The 22940-nt window shown below is 33.1% G+C and overlaps 3 protein-coding genes across 3 annotated transcripts; all 3 read left to right on the top strand.

Moving 5' to 3' along the window:
• Nucleotides 1–8249: 8249 nt before the first annotated feature.
• LOC21393964 (UDP-xylose transporter 3) lies at nucleotides 8250–12296 on the top strand. Its single transcript, XM_010110180.2, has 9 exons — nucleotides 8250–8467; nucleotides 8560–8627; nucleotides 8732–8901; nucleotides 9700–9884; nucleotides 10199–10266; nucleotides 10931–11063; nucleotides 11157–11318; nucleotides 11424–11696; nucleotides 11860–12296. The coding sequence occupies exons 3-9, from the start codon at nucleotides 8781–8783 to the stop codon at nucleotides 11971–11973; spliced, it is 1056 nt and encodes a 351-aa protein (XP_010108482.1). The 5' UTR covers nucleotides 8250–8467; nucleotides 8560–8627; nucleotides 8732–8780; the 3' UTR covers nucleotides 11974–12296.
• Nucleotides 12297–13580: 1284 nt separating this feature from the next.
• On the top strand, nucleotides 13581–15989 carry LOC21393965 (superoxide dismutase [Mn], mitochondrial). Its single transcript, XM_024173547.1, has 6 exons — nucleotides 13581–13912; nucleotides 14054–14100; nucleotides 14403–14528; nucleotides 14638–14694; nucleotides 15183–15260; nucleotides 15614–15989. The coding sequence occupies exons 1-6, from the start codon at nucleotides 13615–13617 to the stop codon at nucleotides 15704–15706; spliced, it is 699 nt and encodes a 232-aa protein (XP_024029315.1). The 5' UTR covers nucleotides 13581–13614; the 3' UTR covers nucleotides 15707–15989.
• A 1826-nt stretch (nucleotides 15990–17815) lies between these two features.
• LOC21393966 (40S ribosomal protein S26-1) lies at nucleotides 17816–19848 on the top strand. Its single transcript, XM_024173549.1, has 5 exons — nucleotides 17816–17948; nucleotides 18043–18135; nucleotides 18425–18509; nucleotides 18618–18748; nucleotides 19519–19848. The coding sequence occupies exons 1-5, from the start codon at nucleotides 17946–17948 to the stop codon at nucleotides 19591–19593; spliced, it is 387 nt and encodes a 128-aa protein (XP_024029317.1). The 5' UTR covers nucleotides 17816–17945; the 3' UTR covers nucleotides 19594–19848.
• Nucleotides 19849–22940: the final 3092 nt, after the last annotated feature.

Below are 22940 nucleotides of genomic sequence, written 5' to 3' on the forward strand. Positions count from 1 at the left end.
AACGAGCAATGAGTATGACATTGGCATGAAGGTAGAAATCCCTTAACTTTTCTAAAGCGGAAACTTTGCGATCTATAGAATCTCCAAGGTGGCCGTTGGGGACCAATTTCATAACTAAATTTGGCACGAGAGATAATGAAAAAAAAAAAAAAAAAAAAAAAAAAAAAAAAAAAGGCCTTTGGGGGGGGGGGGGGGGGGAAGTTGTAGCACTGCCTCTTTCTCCTTCTAAATAGTTTTTAAAAATTGAGAAATTGATGTCTTCTTTTTTTTCTCAATAAAAAGGTGGATCATTAGAGCTATTACATTTCTCGTTCTCTTCGTTTATAATAAAAAATCAGTGATTTACCTATAAAACAGAAAAACACGGTTCAATTCTACTCAAAGGATTGACTTGGTTTCACTCACACCGCCAGAAAACAAATCCCCCATAGTTTATTTATCAAGCATGAATCTTAAAGTGAACCTTGATCCCAATTGAGAGCATGTGAAAGAAATACTTCTTAAATATTGCAACATCCTATAAGTAAAACGACTCAGGCCCCGTTTATTTCGTTGATTTGAGTTTAGAATTCGAGTTTTGTTACAGTAAAAAGTTCTTACAAATAATCACATCTAATTTTTTTGTTACAGTAAAAAATTCTCACATAAAGTCACATCTCAATTCGAATTAAAAACTCGAATCAGCGAATTAAACGGGCCCATAATCTCTTTAAATAGTGATAGTTTAGTTTTTTTTTTGTTAAATTTTATTAAATTTTTAATAAAACATGACGTGACTCATGATGTGACATCATTTTTAATAAAATGACTTAAATACCCCAAAAAAAATTATCTCTTTCTCCTCAACATCATGATCATCTCCATTAATCTCCAAACACAGCCGCCGAGCCGCCGACAACCAAACACTCCCTCCTCACCAGTTCCGCCACTAATTTCAATCTGGCAACTCAAGAGAAAAAGTCAACACTGAGAACTCAAGAATTTCAACCTTGACCTCCAAATCCAACACAAGAAAGAAATCCAAATTCTGAGAGCAGATTCTATTTAACTTGGAAGAACTTAAAGATCCCAGGAGCAGTTATGGTTGAACTTCTCCAGGTGCATATGATCATCCCTCTGCCATTCTTTTCTTCTTCTTCTACTTCTTCTTCTACTTCTTCTTCTTTTCTTTTCTGTCTTCTGATTGGTTCTCGTCCTTCTCTCGCTTCCTCTTCGCCGTGGAAGAATCTCTTTGCTTTATAGTGCGAAGAGGGAGAAAGAGAGATGGTTTTGCAGTGTCTAGAGAGAGAGAAAGATGAGAGAGAGAAGAGAGAGCGTGAGAGATGAGAGAGAGAAAGAGACAAAAAGAGAGCTTGTATTCGTATTTTATCAAAATATCCTTTTAATTAACGAGATCACTTTTTATACATAATTAATTTTATTAAAAATTTAATAAAAATAATTAAATTGTCACTTTTTAAAAAAATTAAAAATTTTTTTACTAAAAAAAAAAATTAAAGATTAAACTGTTACTTAAAAATTATTTGTGCAAATTATTAATAAAAAAACAGTTGTCTTTATTTTCTTCTTTTTCTTTTTTTTTTGGTTGGTCCTATCCGAGTAACCAAGGTGAGAGGGAGGGAATTTCAAAACATTTGCTAATGTTGATTTGGAAGAGTTGGGAGTTTTTTCTGGGATTGAAAAAATAAAACTATTGATAGTTATATTTTTTTAACTGTTAGATTTATACTAAAAATTATATGTGTTATATATTTATTTAATTTTATTTAATTTTAATTAGATCTAACGAATAATAAATGGATCATAATAATAGAACGACCTATAAAAAACAGTCCATAGTTATTTTATTTAAAATTCCTCTTCTTTAAACGTTTAAAATGATGCAAGATAAATTGTTTTCAATTCCATTCGGTATTCACATTATTTTGTTGCAAACTTTATCCAATTTCTGGGGCTACCTTGGACTGAAATTTCAAAGTCCCTGAAAGATATAAAGGTGGTGTTTGAAATTCACATGTTTTTATTTTTTACGTTTTTTAAGAAAAAAATAAAAAATATTTTTAAAATGACATTTGGCGTAATAAAAATAAAAAATAAAAATAAAAATAATTTTTTTAATTTAATGTAAAATGATAGAGAAATAAAAAATGACTTTTAATCGTTTTTTATTTTTTATTTATGTTTTTTTCTCTCTCGAGCAGAGAGAGAAAAAGAGACATTAATGAGTTTTTTTACATTGAAAATAATCTCTTAATAAAACTATCAAATACATTTTTAAAAATAATTTCTGTCTGAGATTAAAAATATTTTTATTTTTATTTTCATATTAAAAAATAAAATTATTTTAAAATGTTAAAAATTTCGGCAGAAAAAGGCGTGTTCCAAACTTCCAAACAAAGGCTTTATGTGATTACAGTTTTGTATTGTTTTTTAGGTAGAGAAAAAAAAATTCATGTCGCGTGTCAAGAGTCAACCAACTGGTTTGGGCTGTAGTCACTCGTCTTGTTGGGCTTTATGACCCAAACAACTGGAGTATAGGGACAACAATGGGCTTCTATTGTTAACCTAGTCTTTTTTTTTCTTTTCCTTTTTTATTTTATAAGGTGAATACAGTTTTTTCAGTTACCATGTCGGCAACAATTTGAAACCTATTACCGTTGGCAAAGTACAATAGAGTAAAACGTTTATTCTACAGAAAACTATTTCAATGTAATAGCAGGTTTAGATAATTTAAAGTTCTTTTATCTCAGGATAAAAAATATAAAAAAAAAATAAATAAATAAATAACCTCTAGAGGAATTAAGCTCATGGCTTCAGGATCGTTGCAAATTCTCTCTCTCTCTCTCTCTCTCTCTCTCTCTCTCTCTCTCTCTCTCTCTCTCTCAGTTCGTAAATTTAAATTGTGTGAGTTTATATATTTAGATTTGAATCTTTAAGTACATTTTTTGTGGTTTAGCTGATATTTGATGGTATAAGGTCTAAATAAAAAATAAAATCTAAACCCGCATTTGATTATATTACTAGAAAGAGTTTTTAAAATGTTAGTAAAAATAATTGGTGGTAACCTTTTAAGTTAGTTTTGTGAATAGTATTTTGGATTAAACCCCGGGAAGGGAGGCAGGGATAACCATTACATTATGCAACCAAATAAGGGTTTAAATTGCTTTTTGGGTTCAAACCTATGAGAAACCTCCAATCAAATGAGCACCGAGCAATATCACAAACTTTTGAGAAAATTAGTGAATTCACTTTTGTTTTAAATTTTTTATTAATACCCTTTTAATTAATATAGATTAATTCTTTATCAAACTGATTAATACCATGCTATCCTTATCTATGATCATCCTCAGAAACCAGTCTCTTGGAGCCCCCCCTCAAGGATGGATCAAACTGAATATTGATGCTACGATGGACGAAAGAAATGGTGTGGTGGCAGTAATGGCCCGGAACGTGAATGAAATAGTATCCTGGATTTGGAGTGCTCATTTTCCACCGTCTGATGCTGAAACTTTGGAGTTCCTTGCCCTAAGGGAAGCTGTCCGCACTGCTGTTGAGAAGGGGGTCTCGCCATTTGTGGTTGAAACGGCGACAAACCCTTCTTCAAACTGGAGGGCTAGTTTTATTTGGGAATCTATGCCTGGGCAACTGGCCTTGCTTCATGACCTTATCATCAACTGGATTCCTACGTCTGTCAACTTTGTAGCGCATAATGTAGCTAAGTGGTGCCTTAAGAATTGTCATTTTGGTTATGTTGAGTTATCTTTGTTACCTGAGAGTCTGTTCTTGGATGTTTCTGAGTGGGTTCTGGCCTAGTTTCTCCTAGTTGTGCACTAGCTCGCTTTTGTCTCGTTTGTTGGCGTTTGGTAATGAAGTTTCTTATTTACAAAAAAAATAATAATAAAAAAAAACTGTTACTGAAATCAATTGATATCCTACTGACATCAAATGCTCCAAACTATATTCTATCAGATTTATTTCTAAGATTTATGTCCAACCCACTTTCTTATTAGTTTAAGAGCCAAAAATGGAGAAAAAGAAAAGCTGATAAATGGCAACAACCGTAGCAGGAATAGAATGTAGAAAAAACCTTGGCGAGCAACAAAGGGCTTCTTCATTTGCGTTTTTTAAGTTACGGTGACTTGAGTTCATATCTTGATTTGAGTTAAGGTGTATTTAAGTATGATTTGAGTTGAGACTTTAATTTGAGTTTGTATTTGGATGTGCACATTTTGAGTTATGGTTTGAATTGAGAATCTATTTGAATTTGTGTTTGGATGGGTCAAAACTTGAATTTGTGTTTGGATTGATCAAAACTTGAATTTGTATTTGGATAGTATTTTAATAAAAACTCAATAGTTATGAAAAATTTTAATAGGGTATATGGGTGGGGTTTTATTCGTCTCTTCATTGTGAACGCATAGAAAAAAAATCATCTCAATCGGAATTAAAACGAAAAAGTTATGGCGTTATTAAGAATAGAAAAAATATTGTTCATTAACTTGAGTTTGAATTTAATAACTTAAGTTAAAGGGAGAACTTGAACTCAGATTTTAGTCTCAAACTCAAGTTAAAATTCAAATTCAAACTCAAATTTTACAAAAGAACATAAACTTGAATAAAGTTATAACTTGAGTTTAAATCTTTTTTTTTAAGTTTAAATGCAAATGAACAAACCCAAAATTTTGTAGGAAAATCACTTGAAAGCCAAGTTAAGCTTTTAATTTGGTAAGAATGCAACTGTGCAAATATACTCACAAAACCTTTTTCCATAGAAAAAAAAAAAGCTACAAAAAGAGAACTATAAATATCTTTTCAGCAAAAAATAAAATAAAATAAAATAACACAATAGGATTTTATACTGTATCATTCCAAGCATATCAAAATCTTAGCAAAATACAATGTAAATAAAAAAGACAGAGCTTAATACAAATCCACTATTCAAAATTGAATTCTTTTCATATACTTCTATGTTTTATAGTATTTTCACCTGCATGTAAAGGTTTGAGCAAAAAATCATTATTATTTTTAGGGATGTTTACATTATTATAACATGTATTTTAAGTTTATTAAAAGAGAAATTTTTTGATACGTTTGGCATATTGATAAGTTAGATTTTTTTAACAGTTAAATCTGTATACTTTTTTATTTTTACGTGATTTTATACAAATTTAACGCATATAAAACATGACGTACCGGTATATTGACGTACCTAAGAAAATCTCTCACTAAAAAAGTATATCTTCAGTTTTTAATTTTATCAAATATATCCTTAACATTAGATTTAATATAATGTGTACCCTATCTTAAATTAATAGTTAGTTGAGACCCCAAATTGACACACATACTCTTAAAGAGATAAAAAAAAAAAATTTCAAAACTCTTTTATTCATATCATCAATTGAGCGAACACTCTCATCATCAACAAAGTCGAATGAGGTTATTCAGAGCCCCTTGAGCTCTTTCACCGTATCATTCTTCTTGGGATTAATTTCAAAAATTCTCCTGAAGTAAGATTTTTATAACACGTTACCCTCTAAATTTCAAAAGAGTGAAGCCTTCTCCTTGGCTCTGGCGACGAGACAGGGAACAAAAGAGTGATTCCATAGCTGCATTTCGTCGAACACTTGTAGTTCACCCTCCACTGAGATCCAAACTTCTGTAAAACTCGTTATCTAAGGCCTCGTTCGTTTCGCTGATTCGAGTTTAGAATTCGAGTTTTGCTACAGTAAAAAGCTCTCACAAACAATCACATTTAACTTTTTTGCTACAGTAAAAAGCTCTCACATACAATCACATCTCAACTCGAATTCTAAACTTAAATCAGCGAAACGAACGAGGCCTAAATAAACAAATAGCAAATATCAAAAAGAAAAAGAAAAAAAAAGTAAAAAGTAGTATAGGACCCACACCATTGCAAGTCCACCGATTGATGGATCCTCAAATTCTCACTTGAGTTTGTCGCTTTTTTTTTTTTGGGTTCTGAGCTTGAGTGATGATGGGTTTCGGGGTTCGGTAAGGGTGTGAGTGGAGATGAGGAGTGGGGAGAGGTGCGGCCATGCGGGAGAGCTGGGGCGGGGGCGGCCGTGACGGGCAGGGTGAGGTGAGGACTGAGGAGGGAGGGTTTTCTTTGGATTTCATCACAAATGGTCTTTTTTGAAAGATGTTTTTTACAAATGGTCTTTTTTGAAAGATGTTTTTTAATAAATAGTCGAAATTTTATAAAATTGCAAAAATTACTTTTTTTATTAAGTTAAGTAGTTAATCATTGATTAATTTAACGGTCAATACTGATTAATTTAGTGATCAATCATGATTGATTATAGTTTATCACTGATTAAACTTGATTATTCTTTAAGAATAAGTCGGCTTTATCTCTTAAAGCTAACAATATGAGAATAACAGTTGAAACATGGTCGGAAAAAGCCTCCCAAAACGGCAACGAAAGCACTTGAAACTCGGCGGCGCATGGGGCACATGCTCCTTCGTCGACCGGCGGCGATTGATGCACGCGTCGGAGCACCTTCTTCGCCTCTTTCCTGTGATCTAGTTCTCGGAGTTTTAACGAGATTCTGCGACGAACGTTCCTAGGTCTATGACAAAATATCAGCGGCCTTTTCTCCTTAAATGGCTCCATTTCGATGGCTATCTACACTTTTGTCGGTACGAACCTGTCTCCAGTGACTACTGTGATTTTTCTATCAAGACTTGGAGGCCAGTAGTCAAGTAAAAAGCCATACCGCCAACCCCAAAATCTAAACTCTTGTGAAACTCTCTCACTCTCACTCACTAACTCTCTCTTTCTTATGACCTATTAATCTTGTGCAAATAAATAAATTAAAAAAACAAGTCATTGCAAACAAAAAAAGTATATTAATATGGTTATCTCAACAAAATATAACGGATGCGTTTAGAATTTGTTTCAAAATGATTTATGTCATGTTTGGAATTGTTCTTGTTTTTGTTTTTCATGTTTTTTGAGAAAGAAAAAATGAAAATAATTTTAAAACGATGTTTGACACAATTAGAGACCAAAAACGGAAATAAAAACGATTTTTTAGTTTAGTATAAAATGAGAGATAAATAAAAAATGATTTTTTGATTTTAGTCATTTTTCATTTTTTATTTTCGTTTTCTCCTCTCTCGAGCAAAGAGAGAGAGAGACATTAATGTGTTTTTTATACTGAAAATAATCTCTTGATAAAACTACCAAACACATTTTAAAAAATAATTTCTGTCTGAGATTGAAAACATTTTGGGTGCGTTTGGAATTGATTTTTGCTTGTTTTTGAAAATGTTTTTGCACATCTTTTGAGGTACAAAAATGAAAACGGTCTTCAAACTGTGTTTGTTTAGCAAATATTTTGAAAACGAAAACAAAAAACAGTAAGAATGATTTTTATGAAGGAATTAGAAAACGGTTGAAAATTATTTTTCCTTTTCTGTTTTCATTTCTTAGTACTTATTAACAAAGGTATAATATATTAATTAAAAATTATAACCAAATACGATTATACTTTTTTATTATACTCAAAACATTCTCTTAAAAAATTAAGTAAACGCAATTTTAGAATCAATCCTAAAATGATTCTCAAAACAATCTCATTTTTACTTTTGTATTGAAAATTAAATCATTTTGAAAACGTTACCAAACGAGATTTTAGAACGAGTTGCAAATGCACCCTTTATTTTTTGTATGAAAATGAAAATGAAAACGTTTTTAATCTCAGACATAAATTATTTTTGAAAATGCATTTGGTAGTTTTATCAAGAGATTATTTTCAGTATAAAAAACTCATTAATGTCTCTCTCTGCTCGAGATAGAAGAAAAGAAAACGAAAATAAAAATTAAAAACGACTAAAAATTTATTTTTTATTTCTCTATCATTTTATACTAAATTAAAAAATTATTTTTATTTTTATTTTTTATCTTTAATTATATCAAACACCATTTTAAAATTATTTTTATTTTCTTTTTTTAAAAAATATAAAAAATAAAAATAAGAACAATTCCAAACACAACAAACATTTTCCTATTTTCATACTCAAAAAAGACTTAAAAAATAAAAAGAAATTTAAAAAAACATAAACTAATAAAAAAGTGACATATACATCCCGCGGCTTTAATGAGGGTCCTCTGAATCTGAGAAGCAGACATGAAAGTCAAGATATTCCAAAAACATTTATTTTCTATTTTCCACTTTTTTCCACTCTTTTTTTTATTATTTTTTATAGATTTAAAAATTTTTCATTTTCCCATTCAATTCTTCCCAACTTTAAATAAACATTGAAGAAACATTGCTAGTCCTTCTCATCACCATCACACAACAATTTCAATGCCAGGGCTTCTTTATTAATTTCGATTCGACATTTTGCGTTTCTCTCGATCTTATCACGATCATCCTTCACTGCTCGACGATTTGATTTGTCCTTTCTCTCTTTCTCTCTCTTTCTCAGCATAACATTCTCCGTGAGTCTCTTTTTTCTCTCTTTTCTCAGCAGATCTAGGGTTTTACGAATTGATCGCGAGAGTTTTATTTCTGAATTGTTCTGTCTTTGCAGTTAAGCTGTTTGGTGGGAGATTTTTTGGCGTTTTCAGAATTCTGGACTAGATTTTTTGGCTTAATGAGGTATAATCATTGTAGTTGATTGGCGATTTTCGTCTGGGAATTAAATTGGTGGAGAATTTTTTATTTTTTATTTTTGTTGATTTTGTGGTGATTGGTTGATCCAGATAAGACGAGTTTTAGTTTGGTAAGGGGATAATTAGATCGAGAGTGGAAATGGGTGAGAGCCAGAGGTTCCAGCTGGGGACTATTGGAGCTTTGGGCTTGTCGGTGGTGTCGTCTGTGTCCATTGTCATTTGCAACAAGGCCCTCATTAGCACTCTTGGCTTCACTTTTGGTGAGTGACGAGAGATATTATTTCAATTTAAAAGTATTTTAAATTTGATGTTTTTGGGGTCAATATTATTGCTGTTCAGGATTGGTAATGTGCTAATTGCAAAGTTATTTCAAATGGGTTTTTGAATCTTTATGGAATGTGAATTTCTCTCAACTGCACTTGAAAAGTTCCATTTTTGACGTATGAACGATGCTAAGTGTGATTTGCTTCGCATAGATGTTGATTGTTTGGATAAAGAAGTATAATTTGATAATAGTCATGTTGGTCCATGTAAAAAAACATGTTGAATTGAGGTTGGTGATAGAGGAGTTCAAAGTCAACAATAATGAATGGGCTTGATAACCATATATTCTTATTTGGGAATTGTAAAAAGATTCAATACCTTCTCAGCGCTCAGGCAAATCACCTACCAATTTTGAAGTTCTATGAGATGGGTGTTACTATACCCTTACATCTTTAACGATATACTATTAGTGATGTTTGTAATATGTTAGTTTTACAAATCATATTGGGAAACAAAAATTTGCATTTCTGTGATTTATTTCTTCTCCAAAATCTTTAGACACAGCTTATTATTTTTACTGCTTGTAGGTGGGTGTAAACTCCCACATAACATCGCTCATTTAATCAGGCAAGATACAGATAGTTTTGACGCGTATTTTTTTTATGGTTATGGTCCCTTTGAGTCAATATTACACCGTTACTGACAATTTTGTTATAGTCACTGGCTCATTGCCGTATAGGATTTACTTTCCTTGACTTCAATTACTATACTAACTCAGAATATGGAATGCACAGCCACAACTCTGACAAGCTGGCATCTTCTGGTCACATTTTGTTCTCTTCACGTTGCATTATGGATGAAACTGTTTGAACACAAGCCTTTTGATGCAAGAGCTGTCATGGGATTTGGTATACTGAATGGAATCTCCATTGGACTTCTGAATCTTAGCTTGGGTTTTAATTCTGTTGGTTTCTATCAGGTAATTTTGTTTTATTTATTCATTTCTCATCATTTTGCAACTCAAATTCTGGATTTCTATTTTCTGTTCTTTTTCTCCCAAATCAGAACTAGCATTGAATGGTTACTAGTTTGGTTTTACTGTCTATTACGATATGCTGGACTATAGCTGTAGCTTACCATCCTTCAGAATACATATCTCTTTGCATTCTACGTACTGACCATCCTTCAGAATACATATCTCTATGTGTTTCCTTCAGATTTCTTTTTACATTCCTTGAAGACAACCTTTATTTCATGCTAAGCTAAACCATAGCTCTGTCTTTTGCGTTTCAGATGACAAAACTGGCAATTATCCCTTGTACTGTTCTTTTGGAGACACTATTCTTTAGGAAGCAGTTCAGGTGAGTGAGATTACATTTCAACACCTGGTGAGATACGTCTTTTGTGTTCATCCTCCTTTGGTTGTATGACCAGTTCCAATATTGATACAAGTAGAGCAATATGTAAACTTTCCCTTAGCATCAGGAGTGTGATCTAGTTGCTCACAATACTAGCAATGTGCTTTTGGATAATGCATAATGCTATATGGAGAAATGTGGCATTGTTCTTTTAACTTGATGATACTTTCTTAGGTTCTGTAGAGTCCAAATTTTTGTCAAGCAGAATAAAAATTTGCACGTCACTCATGCATTATTGATTATGAGATTTTCATGAGCTTTATGGCATAATATTTGTCGCCGGTGTTGATCTTAACTATCTTTTTGTATGGTTTCTTGCGCATGTTTTAGTTATCCACCCCTTCCTTATTTGTGCTGTATCCCTCTCTAGTTCTCTCTCTCTCTCTCTCTCTCTCTCTCTCTCTTTATATTCAATTCTGGCTACATGAAACATCCAACGACATAATTTCTATGTCACTTATTCCAACTCTGTAGTGTTAAATTCTATGTCATGCACATTATGTTTTCTTGCAGAGGTTACTACAGGGTTTGCGTTGGTTATTGATTCATAGTATTTGAACTCAATTATTAATATGGACCTTTTATTGATACTTCTTTCCTCTAACAGTCGAAGCATCCAGTTTTCACTTACAATCTTACTTTTGGGAGTCGGGATTGCAACAGTGACTGATCTTCAACTCAATGCCTTGGGTTCCTTCTTGTCCCTGCTTGCAGTTCTTACAACCTGTGTTGCTCAGATTGTATCCTAAGCTGTATCTCATGGTTTTTCTATTCTGATTAAAGATTGTTTTTTATTTTATATGTTCTTTCTAGTCCTTAACCAGTTATTTCAGATGACCAACACCATTCAGAAGAAGTTCAAAGTTTCTTCAACTCAACTTCTGTATCAGTCTTGCCCCTATCAAGCATTAACTCTGTTTGTCATCGGTCCATTTCTGGATGGGCTTTTGACTAATCAAAATGTATTTGCTTTCAATTATACCCCTCAAGTGCTGGTGAGCGTCTAAAAACTGAAAGCTAATCTTTCTAAACTCCCTCTTCCTACTTCCATGTCTCTGATTTCTCTAGTTTCTGAGATTTATTCTTATCTTGTGTTGCAGTTCTTCATTGTTTTGTCCTGCCTGATATCAGTCTCTGTAAACTTCAGCACGTTTTTGGTTATTGGAAAGACATCTCCTGTTACCTATCAGGTCCTCGGACATCTGAAAACATGCCTAGTTTTGACATTTGGCTATGTTCTGCTTCGTGACCCATTTAGCTGGCGCAACATCCTTGGAATCTTAGTTGCTGTAATTGGAATGGTACTCTATTCTTATTACTGCACTCTTGAGAACCAACAGAAAGCCAGTGAAGCATCTGCACAAATATCCCAGGTAATTGGAATTCTCTTTCCCTTCTCATTCATGCATTTGATGCAAATGATTGTCAAACCAATCTCTGATATTGTTTCCTATCCTCTCGTTCTGATGTTGATTTACATATTCTGCTTCTATAATAATCTTATAATTCTGTTTTAACTCCCGAAAATGGTTGCAGGCAAAAGAAGCTGAATCAGATCCTTTGCTTACCGTGGAAAATGGAAGTGGGATGCTAGGAGATGGTGCTGCAAAGGCTCCTGTGTGGAATTCAAACAAGGACCTTCATGCATAAAATGTTTACAATGCTTTTATAATTCATTTGCCCTAAGGTGAAATCTAGCGGCTCCGGCAATGAAGATGTTGCTGGCAAGGGTTTTCTGACAGCATTTCAACATCAGTGTCGAACTCACGGTCTCATCTTGTGCTGTAGAAGTAGTTTTGAGAGTTGAAGATTTTCCCTTTCACATAGAAGTTTTGATTATTATTTTTGTACGAATCAATCAGGCATGGAAATGAGATACCAGAATTTGGTATGGCAAATGTATACTGTTGTCACCTATACTAAAAGAACATTCATTATTATTGTTTATTCTAATCAGTTGTTACTGTCCTTAACTCCTTATCATTTTTTTTCTTTTAGCCAGTGAATTGTCCTTGATATTCAATTTCTAGATTTATCTTTATATTCCTCGCTCCCTTTTACTGGGAAGGAGTGAGCGACAGATTAGTGGCCAAATTTGATGATAGGATTTTTGTATGTGGTGGCCTGTGAAAATTGTTCTCGGGCCCACATTAACTGTTGCAGTTGTCTTAATGTGGCGCATCCAAAAGAATTAAGTTATTAAAAAAATCTTGAGCTTACATTCAGGGTGTATAAATATAGATTTATATCTTTTATTTTTAATTAATATCATTTTAATTAATATAATACTTATTTAACTAAAAAGAATATTAATTAAAAGTAATGCGTAAAAATTTTGACCTATATATTTTAAGAAATATTTGTCTCATTTTCTCATAATCTTAAATTTACTGCCGATGTCACGCTAGTTCAATACGCGTGTAATGTGAGCACTATGGACTATATGCCAAAATATTTATGGTAATATATGTGTATGTATAATAGTCATCCATATGGACTTCACCAAAGAAGCACCAACTAAAGGGACGCTGCCAAGTGTGGAGCAGGTCAACTGGAGTATATTGCAAGTTTGAACACAGTATTTGGCTATGAAAAAAATCTACATATTTACTTAAAAAATAATAGTTTCAGTTTTGGGCTGTAAGATTTTCATCACCATCAACATCATAATTATCGTCACCATCATTAGTATTTTGCACAATATCCGTCAGACTTGCTTGTGTTAGAAACAACTGTTTATAAGCTTGATTATTCTCCAGAGGTGGTTTTTCAAGAGTAGATCCTTGAGTCGATGTTCTCAATGTCATTCAAGCCATTTGATGTTCGAATCAAAGAGCACCTAAAGCTTATGTTATCGGTAGCATTAAAAAGGTTACTTTTGCTGTAATTCTGTAATCTATTGTTTAGTTATTTATGCTTAGTTTATTTATAGTGTAGTTTAATTTGATTGTTTGTCTTTTTGAGTTATTTTTTAAAAGAAGGTGATTCGCCTCTTGCATGAAAAAATTTCCATCCTACCACAAAAAAATATTTAAAAAAAAAAAAAAAAAAACTATTTTTTCAAGGGAAAAAAAAATGTAACTGAAGACTGAAGTTTTTACATTTCTCGTGAGGAAAAGAAAAGGAAAGAGAGAGAGAGAGAGGGGGATATACATTATTACGAGAAGCTGAGGGGCTCGATTGCAAATTCGTACAACTTTTGACTCTTCACTTATAAAACGGTCATTCAGCGACAGTGAGAGTGTATGTGGCGTTGCCCAGAGAGAGAGAGAGAGAGAGAGAGGACTGAAGATGGCACTTGGAAGCCTGAGAAGAAAAGCTCTGCTTGATCTCGGCGGAAATGGAGGACGATTAGGGTTAGGGCTCGTGCGTGGCCTGAAGACCTTCACGCTGCCGGACCTTCCGTACGACTATGGCGCTCTTGAGCCCGTCATAAGCGCGGAGATCATGCTTCTCCACCACCAGAAGCACCACCAGACCTACGTAACAAACTACAACAAATCCCTAGAGCAGCTCGACCACGCCATCGACAAGGGGGACGTTTCCACCACCGTCAAATTGCAGAGCTCCGTCAAATTCAACGGCGGAGGTTCGCTCTTTTCTCTCTCTCGTTGCTTCTTTCTCCAGAATTTCAACCTCGCGTTTGTGTTTTCTTGTCATGCATGAGAAGTTCTTGGATTTCGAGATTCCTTTTCGCTGTTAACTGAATTTTGCTTCTTCCTTGTTGAAGGTCATTTAAACCACTCCATTTTCTGGAAGAATCTCGCTCCTGTTAACGTAAGCCCATTTCCTCAAAATTTTAGTCCCAATTTTGTTATATATATATATATATATATATATATATATGCTTAAGTTTTAATTTTTGAAAAGAGTAAATTTTGTTACATGTAAGAGAAATACAAATACCGAAACCGATACAAATGGTCCCAAAGCACAAGAAAACTCTACGCGGAACATGGGTAAATTCGAATGAAACGCTCAAGTGGTCGAAATTTGATAGTTTTGGTAATGAAGTCTAAAATATTTTGTTTTTGTCTCATTTGAATTGAAGGTTTTGTGAAATGCTATGTATATGGCAGGAAGGGGGCGGTGAGCCTCCAAAGGGCTCGCTGGGATGGGCCATTGATACGCAGTTTGGGTCACTGGAGTCTCTGATTCTGAAAATCAACACAGAAGGTGCTGCACTGCAAGGCTCTGGATGGGTGGTATATTCTCTGTCGCTTCTTTTTTTTACACTTCATTTTTTGTTTCATCTGTTTTTGTTGACTAAATGCACGTCTGCTAAGGTTTTGTTCTTATTTGAAATGTTTGTAGTGGCTTGCTCTTGACAAAGAATTTAAGAAACTTTCTATTGAGACCACAGCTAATCAGGTACTGTTCATGTGTTTGTTTCCACTTTGTAAGTCTGAAGCTTTATCTGTTTATTTTTCTTTGTTCCTTTGGATTTTTTTCCCCGGAAACTTTGTTGTGGTTTTATTAGTAAGCGGATTAGATTTTTTTTTTCCCAAGAATATCTCAGGTATTGCGTAGTATACAACTCACGACAATGTAGAAAAGGTGCATTTTATTGCTAAGGCAGAAGGTTGAATTTGCTTACTTGGTTAATCAAATTGGTTGCAAGCCTGTTATGTTGATGTAAGTGAACTGAATATTGCTAACTATTGAGCTGCTTCAGCTTCTGCAAAGATGGTAAAATTGTCCTGGTGCCTTTGTCATGAATGCACGATCTGTGATTAGGGACATTGCTTAATGCTATAAGTCTGGTTTTTTGAAATGTTTTCCTTCATTTGTAAATATATTTTGCAAATATTTACATCAGGCTGCTGCATATTATGTTGGCTGACAAAAACATTTCATAGGATCCGCTTGTGACAAAGGCGGCAACTTTAGTTCCTCTGCTGGGAATTGATGTTTGGGAGCATGCGTACTACTTACAGGTAAATTTATTGGATACTGTATTCTCTGTGACATGGGATTTTGGAATTCTTTAAAAAAAATAAAAATAAAAATAAAAAAAGAAAGCATGAAACAGATAAGGTGTTCTGCTAGGTTCATAAATGTTTGCATAGCTTTTATCATAATTATTTTGGGAAACTGTTTTGGGGAAAATGATGATTGAAATTTTAGAACAATTGGTTGCACATAGACTTGGAATGCAACCTGCATAGTGATTTTGCCCTCTATTAATTTCTTCGTTTAATGTTTCTATACTGTGATTTAATCTTTAGCGACCACCCTTCATTTTCTGGATGAATTATGTTTTCACAATTAGAATGTTATCACAATGCAGTACAAAAATGTTAAACCCGATTATCTGAAGAACATATGGAAGGTTATTAACTGGAAATATGTGAGTGAAGTGTTCGAGAAAGAGTCTCCTTGAGGCGACAGGCGAATAACATGATCACTCGCTGAGTGGGTTCAGTTCCTAAATGTAGGAGTTTCTTATGTCTGTACAGAAATAATAAATCATCCGTGTACATGGAAGTCCAAGCTACGAAATCTGCTGTATGTTTGTTGTTCTTGTGTTTTAGCTTCTTTGGGGCTGATCTTTTGGATTGTCTTCCCTCTTTTATGTAAACCCTTTGAGTTTCAAATAAGACTTGTAAGTTGAGATAGTCAATACTCAATAGTCAATACTCGATCACGAAGCTCAATTTTGTGGATCTCGACTGTTAATCATTTGAGCTTTGGCCGTGGGTACAAGTTCAACTAGAAATAAAAGGCAAGGGTATATCTGTAATTTCGGCAGAATATTACCCCTTTGATTCAGTCTTAGAAATATTATTCAAAGTCATGATTCAGAATCATTTTCGGTTTACGTGTGTTTTTTATGAGAGAAAATATTATAACGAGTCACGGACCATGATTCGAATCATGACACGAATTCTCATACTAAACACCCTCTAAACGTTGTAACCATGGCTTTGCTGCTCTTGGTTTGCAGAAAAATTTGATTATTTTTATCAGGGACAACAAACTTTAGACTCATGCGGTTTGCCGTTTAACCAATAAACGACAATGAACCTTTGTAACAAAAGCGTCATGTGGTTTATTGACAAATGACAATGTTTTGGTAGGGGATGCGTCATATCTTCTAACCTAGATGACAAGAAAGCAGAAATTAAAGGCATGTTTAGTTCGCTGATTTGAGTTTTTAATTCGATTTGAGTTGTGATTTTACGTGAGAGTTTATTATTGTAGTAAAAAAGTTAAATGTGATTATTTCTGAGAGTTTTTTACCGTAACAAAATTCAAATTTTAAACTAAAATCAGTGAAATAAACGGAGCATAAAATATCATTTTTTTAAGTGAACTAAATAGGACGTGTATTTTCGTTATATATCATTTAAATGTAACAAACTGAACTGAATAGGTCATGTCGTTTGATAATGTAAACAACGACAGTATTGAAAGAAAAACATTGTTCTTTTATTAGTTAATTCGACAAAATGTAAACAACTACAGTTTTGAAAGTAAAATATTGTTCTTTTATTAGTTAATTTGACAAACTGAATACGGTAAACGATTTTAACCTAATGTGATGACCCTCTCTCTCTCTCTCTCTGTTTGTACGATTGAAAACTTGTATTTTCCAAGATTTTCAATTTTTTCCTTAAGCAATATTTTTACTAATTTTTCTTTTCAAACATTGCATTTCTTTTTATTTGTTTCCTCTGGTAGTGCAATTAGAGAAGAATTCAAAAGAGAATGAGAACATACGGTGCAAATTTTTATTTTATTTTTTTGTCCAAAAAAAAAAGTGATAATAAACAATAAAGACTAGAATAATCAGATTATAATGGTAAGGTATGACAAAAAGTAAAGTGATAGAGTTTTGTTTTAAACCGTAATCTACATCTAAGTTCTTTTTTTTTTTTTTTTGGGCTCAAGTACATAAGTTCTGTTTGTTTTGCATACAGAAGGTATATTTACAATCATGTATAAAGCTCCAAAAAAAAGTCTTAAGTAATAATTATACTACACCGTAAAATTTCATACTTTAGTTGAAATTTAATAAAATTTTTAGAATATTATTATATTAAAAATGACATTGTAATTATCATAATAATATCATATTTTGTACTATATAATGATATAGTCATTATTTTAATGACATAAAAAGGATATAAAATTTTGTTATTTTTGTAATATTTTAAAATTTTTGTTAAATTTAAACTTTGATATCAAAATTTTGCTATATGTGTAAATCACCCAAAATCTAAAGCAAAAAAAATTAGGATATGAAAAGATAATCTTGATAAATATTTTTTAAAAGTATATGAATTATAATTTTTATTATTTAATTTTAATTTATAAATTTTTTAATTAAATAATTACACTAATAAAAATGTATTTACCGAATGCAATTTTCTTGGGACACGTTTGAGACGGGAAATCCATTTGAGAGGGATAAATGCCCAATGAAAAATGCAACCCGACCCACATGAGCCCAAGACCCAGTAAAACCCTAGTGGCCAAAGTATATAAATAAATATTTGTCCTTGGCTATATCTTGTTACCTTCGAGCTGTTCCTGCAACAAAAACCCTAGCAAGCAAGGCAGCCGAGGCGATAGATCTGAAGAATTAGGGTTGAGAAGCCCTAACATCGCTCATCAACATGGTCAATTTCTTCTTCGTTTAATCCGCTTCGCAAACTCCATGTTTTATTTCGATCAAATCGCTTTCTGAACAAAGTTGCATCTAATTGTTTGCAGACTTTCAAGAGAAGGAACGGAGGAAGGAACAAGCACGGCCGTGGCCATGTCAAGTTCATTCGCTGCTCTAACTGTGGCAAATGCTGCCCAAAGGTACTTACTTTGTTGTTGATGTTCTTGTACTCTGGTTGTTTGGTTGCCGAGAAACTGTTAGAAAACGGGGGTAACATTAAGAAAACTTAGATAGGACAAGTCTAGAATTAACTTGGCCCGATACATGTATTTAGGATTCGTTTTATACTAGAATTACAGATTTTAACAGATTTTCTTGTTGAAATGAAACACGAAAATTTTGATTATTTTTACTTGTTTTAGAATGCAATTAAATCGGTTGCTGTTATTTAGTGCTTTTGATTCATTTTTTTTGGTTTTATTCTTAAAGGACAAGGCCATTAAAAGGTTTTTGGTGAGGAACATTGTTGAGCAAGCTGCTGTTAGGGATGTCCAGGAGGCTTGTGTCTATGATGGTAATTTTTTATTTCTCCATAAAAAGGCCTTTAATTTCTCATATGTGTATTCGTTTTTTCAATCCATTATTATGTATAATTATTTATGGGTGTGTTATTGAAATGCAGGCTACACCCTTCCTAAGCTGTACGCAAAGATGCAATACTGTGTATCTTGTGCTATCCACTCCCATGTTGTGAGGGTTCGTTCTAGGGAGAACAGGAGGATCCGTGAGCCTCCTCAGCGCTTCAGACGCCGGGTATGTGATTTTTTGGGTTGTTTTATTTTCTGTCAATGTGGTTTTGGGTGTTAGTTTGCCGCTTAATTATGAGTGTGCGTTCTTAATTTGTTTTGCAAGTGGTATCTTACAAATTTTGATAATGTTCTTTGAGTTTGGTACACATCGAATTGGTGTAGACCTCTGTTGTTTGTTCCTATTACATATAGACTTGACGGGTAAGATATGATAGGTACTGAACTTGTGTTAAGTAGGCAATTTGTCGTGTGTGAATGCGTTGTGTTACCTGTAGAAGTGGTAAATTATGTTTTTGTATGTATGTTTTGATAATGGGAATAGTGTCTTTGTACCTTTGATACCGTCTCTTCCATTAGCAGAGAATCAACTATCTCTTATTTAGGAACATCATGAAAGTAATTGTTTTTTGACCTTTTTCAAATATAACTTAGAACGAGTCGGCTTGTTCTCAAAAAAAGGGGGGAAAAAAAGAACGAGTTGGCTTGTAAATTCCATTGTGAAAATGCAGATAATATGGTTAGTTTATTCTAAACTGAACTAGAGTTATGTTGAGGTTTCTATCTTTTGGATTCCATCAAATGTCTAAAGTTGGGACAGCGTTTATGGCAGGATATCTGATTGCCTGCAGCCTTTTTATAAGTTCTTTTTGCTGATCTTTCAGTGCAAACTTTAGTAGCGTGGATTGCCTGTTCCTTGGATTCTTTTTGATAGTATTTCTCCCTCCACAATTATGTTGCTCATGTGTTGCTAACCACTGTACTTGTGTGTTTCAGGAGGATTTGGCTAGGCCTGGTGCACCGGGTCAGGGACCACGTGCTGCAGGAGCTCCAGCCACTGCTCGTCCTTGAAAAAAAACTGCACTCCAGTGTTCTTTGCTTCAAAGCTTGGCTTTGCGGCTTTTGGTTATTGGATGCTGCCAAAACTTTTGTCTTTAATTTTCTGAATGCATTTAGACTGAGAATTTCTATGTTAGTATCATGTTACTTTCTGTTTCAGTTTTGCTAAGGTAAATTGAGAAGGTAGCACAGCTTTATGCCAAACCTTGGAGTTCTTGTTATTGGTTTATGAAGTGAAGTTATTAAAAGTTGTTGGTTTATGCAGAATGTACTTTCGTCTGTTTTTACTTTGCTCAGCAAGCAGTTGGGTTATTGATTAAGTTGGAAAATAGCATAGTTGAATCTAGTTTAGGGACGTGTTTCAGCAGTTAAAGATAGAGCTTAAAATTAGCTCTCATGCCTGAAATTATCCTAGGCCAGTGCAAAATTGAACGACTTATTTGATGGGCCCTGGAATTAAAAAAAAAAAAAAAAGAATTAAAAAACTGTTGACTCTGAGCAATCGTTCGTCTTCATTTTTATTTATTTATTTATTTATTTTTTTGAAATGGGCAAATGGTTTGACTTGCCCATCATATTCATTGTTCAGAAGTAAGTTTTGCATCTCCCAAAGGTCCCATTGAGGATTCGGGAATTTGAGTTGGACATCTTTTTCCGCTTCCTCTATGGCAAGCTTGGCATACTGGATTCAAAGGCGAAGATGGCTCCAATGCTGACAACATCTGGCCATGAAGAAATGTTTTGGCCATGCCCAAATGGAAAATTCACAGGATAGAAAAACAAACGTGGAAGAACCCATGTCAAATTCATCTTGAATTTCCTAGAAAGCTTCCTGTTGTGCCCCATATGACGCTGATCGTAGCTCCAAAAGAGATATGCAAACCAGAACTCCCCTGGGAAAGAGACACATTAGTGCTCCTAATCTATTTTCATTCTTGACAGCACTTTGCAAAGTAGATAGAAATTAAAAAACTAATAAACACCTACTTGAACTTCGGATTTGTAACCGCCCAACCTGTAGCTACAGTCATCTATCCTGTTGTCTATCCACCTCCGGTTCTTCTTTAAGGGATCGACATTGCGTTGGTCTGATGAACTTTCAACTCTTAAAAATAAAGTATATTTTTGGCAAAAAAAAGGGAAAAATAAAGACGAGCATATGACAATGGTGGAGTTAAGACTCTCATAAACTATTAAAACTCATTATTTTGGTGTCCTCGTGAACCCGGTCCAGCAATCACTTGACAATCTACTAAAATAGAAAGGAACTTGACCTACACTTTTGTAAACTAGCATTCAGGGCGTCCGAAGTCACATCAGTCCAAGCTATATTTGGAAAGCTAATGGGAGTTATTGTTGTAGCCTCACAATAAATAATGTAAGTTGATTCTTATATAGATGAGTGAGAATTTTAATAGGTCATCTTTCATTGTTATGTCAATACTGTCAGTGATATCATTATTATTAGGTGTCTAGACAGCATTTTTTGGTAAGCAAAACCCTTTGTGCTATCCTCTGCAATTGGAACTGAGTTCGATATGCCGCAAGAAGTTGATAGAAGTGGGTTAGCTTCTGTGATGCGAAAAATTGTGTTTGAACTTTGAACTAGGAAAAGCTACTAAATATCCTCTGTGGCTGCTTAGCAATCAATGGCATACGAATAGGGCAAAATCCTCGATTTGTGTTCGACTTTTGCTGCTTGAGTAGTCAAAATGTTTCCAGAACTAATATTTGTGTCTTAGTTTCTTAACCCAAAACAAAATTTGCCAAACTTATTAATAAATAAAATAAGGAGAGGCATGTTTGAAGTTGGTACTTCACATGTGAAACGTTGTTGTTGCGTTTCTTGCGAGAGAAATCCTTGTATGTCGTCATGTTATAATTATCCGAAACTACGACTTTTACAAAATTGCCATAATCGTGATAGAAGGCGCTAATCTCTAATCTATGAAGAACTAGACTGTCTAGAGTTGGGTAAAGGAGATTTTGCTGGTCACTTTGTCAATAAATAACGTACCAAACGCAATTCTAGGTCATATTGATTTATATGCTAACGATTTGTGATTGGGGTGTTGTGGTTTTTCACCTACCTCTTGTCTCCTTTTTATCCGCATGAAATCAGAGAAAAAATGTCCCTTTTACTATGACTTTTACAAAGCGTACTATATATATATTTAGAGTTTTTCTCAAGACGACTGTTTAATGATAAGATTTGCATAAAGAAAACCGTTTAAAAGATAAGATTAATATAAAGACTTTTCATTCCATAAGAGGAAATAGATACTTCTCTTATTAATACGAATATTTGAATATTAAATTATATTTCATTGAAAATATTGTAATTAAATGACATATGCAAATATAATGGAATTAACTGAAAAGAAAGAAAATCAATATAATTATTTAGTTTCAAGTTTCATGATGTATAGTAAAAGCTAATATGGGTCATTCCTATTTTATGCCTGCATTTTATCCTTGTTAAAATATATATCTTACAAATTTTAGATGTTCCCCACATTATATTCTTAGATTTCAGTTTCTTATTTAATCTATAGGATACTCATTTTGACCACTTGAATGACGACTTTACTAGTTGTGTGGTATAGACACTATAGACTTGAGAAATTGAACATATTAATGATAGATTTAAAAAAAAAAAAAGTGATCGTTTAAGTGACCAAAACTAAAATTGACCAAAAGAAGATATAGATTTAATATGAAACTGAAATTTGAAAAGGTAATGTTGAGAACGTGAGTATAATTTTATATAAGCTCAAAATACAAGTAATAAAACACAAAATAACACATTTAAAATTGAAATTATTAGGAGTAAAATAAAATGAGACATACTACAAAAATAAAATAAAATAAAATGGGACAAAACTAACTTAAATTGTATAGTAATTTCAAAAAAAAAAAGTGGGTGGATATATTTTAATGAAATGATATGCAAATTTAACGAAATTGCCTTAAAACCAAACAAAATAACAACAATTATCATAAAAAGTTTCATGATACAATAAAATTAAAATTTAAAGTATATACTTAAAAGATAAAATTGGAGAAAAAAAAACAATGGGCCTGTTTGTTTGCGTTTTCGTTTTCATTTTTCACGGTTTTCAAAGCAAAAAAATGACAACGGGTGTTAAAAACGTGTTTGGTGCAATTTTTTTTAAAAAACAAAACCAAAAACGTTTTTGTCTTTTTGTGGAAATCAGAAAACGAAAAAAATGTGTTTTCATTTTCTCATTTTCGTTTTCTATTTTCTGAAAAACGGATTTCACTTTTTTTTCTTTTTCATTTTCTTCCCTCTTTTCTGAAACCGTTTTTGTATTATATATGTTTATTTAATATATTTA

The sequence above is a fragment of the Morus notabilis genome, unplaced genomic scaffold, assembly GCF_000414095.1.
Source record: "Morus notabilis unplaced genomic scaffold, ASM41409v2 Scaffold695, whole genome shotgun sequence".
Taxonomy (NCBI): Eukaryota; Viridiplantae; Streptophyta; class Magnoliopsida; order Rosales; family Moraceae; genus Morus; species Morus notabilis.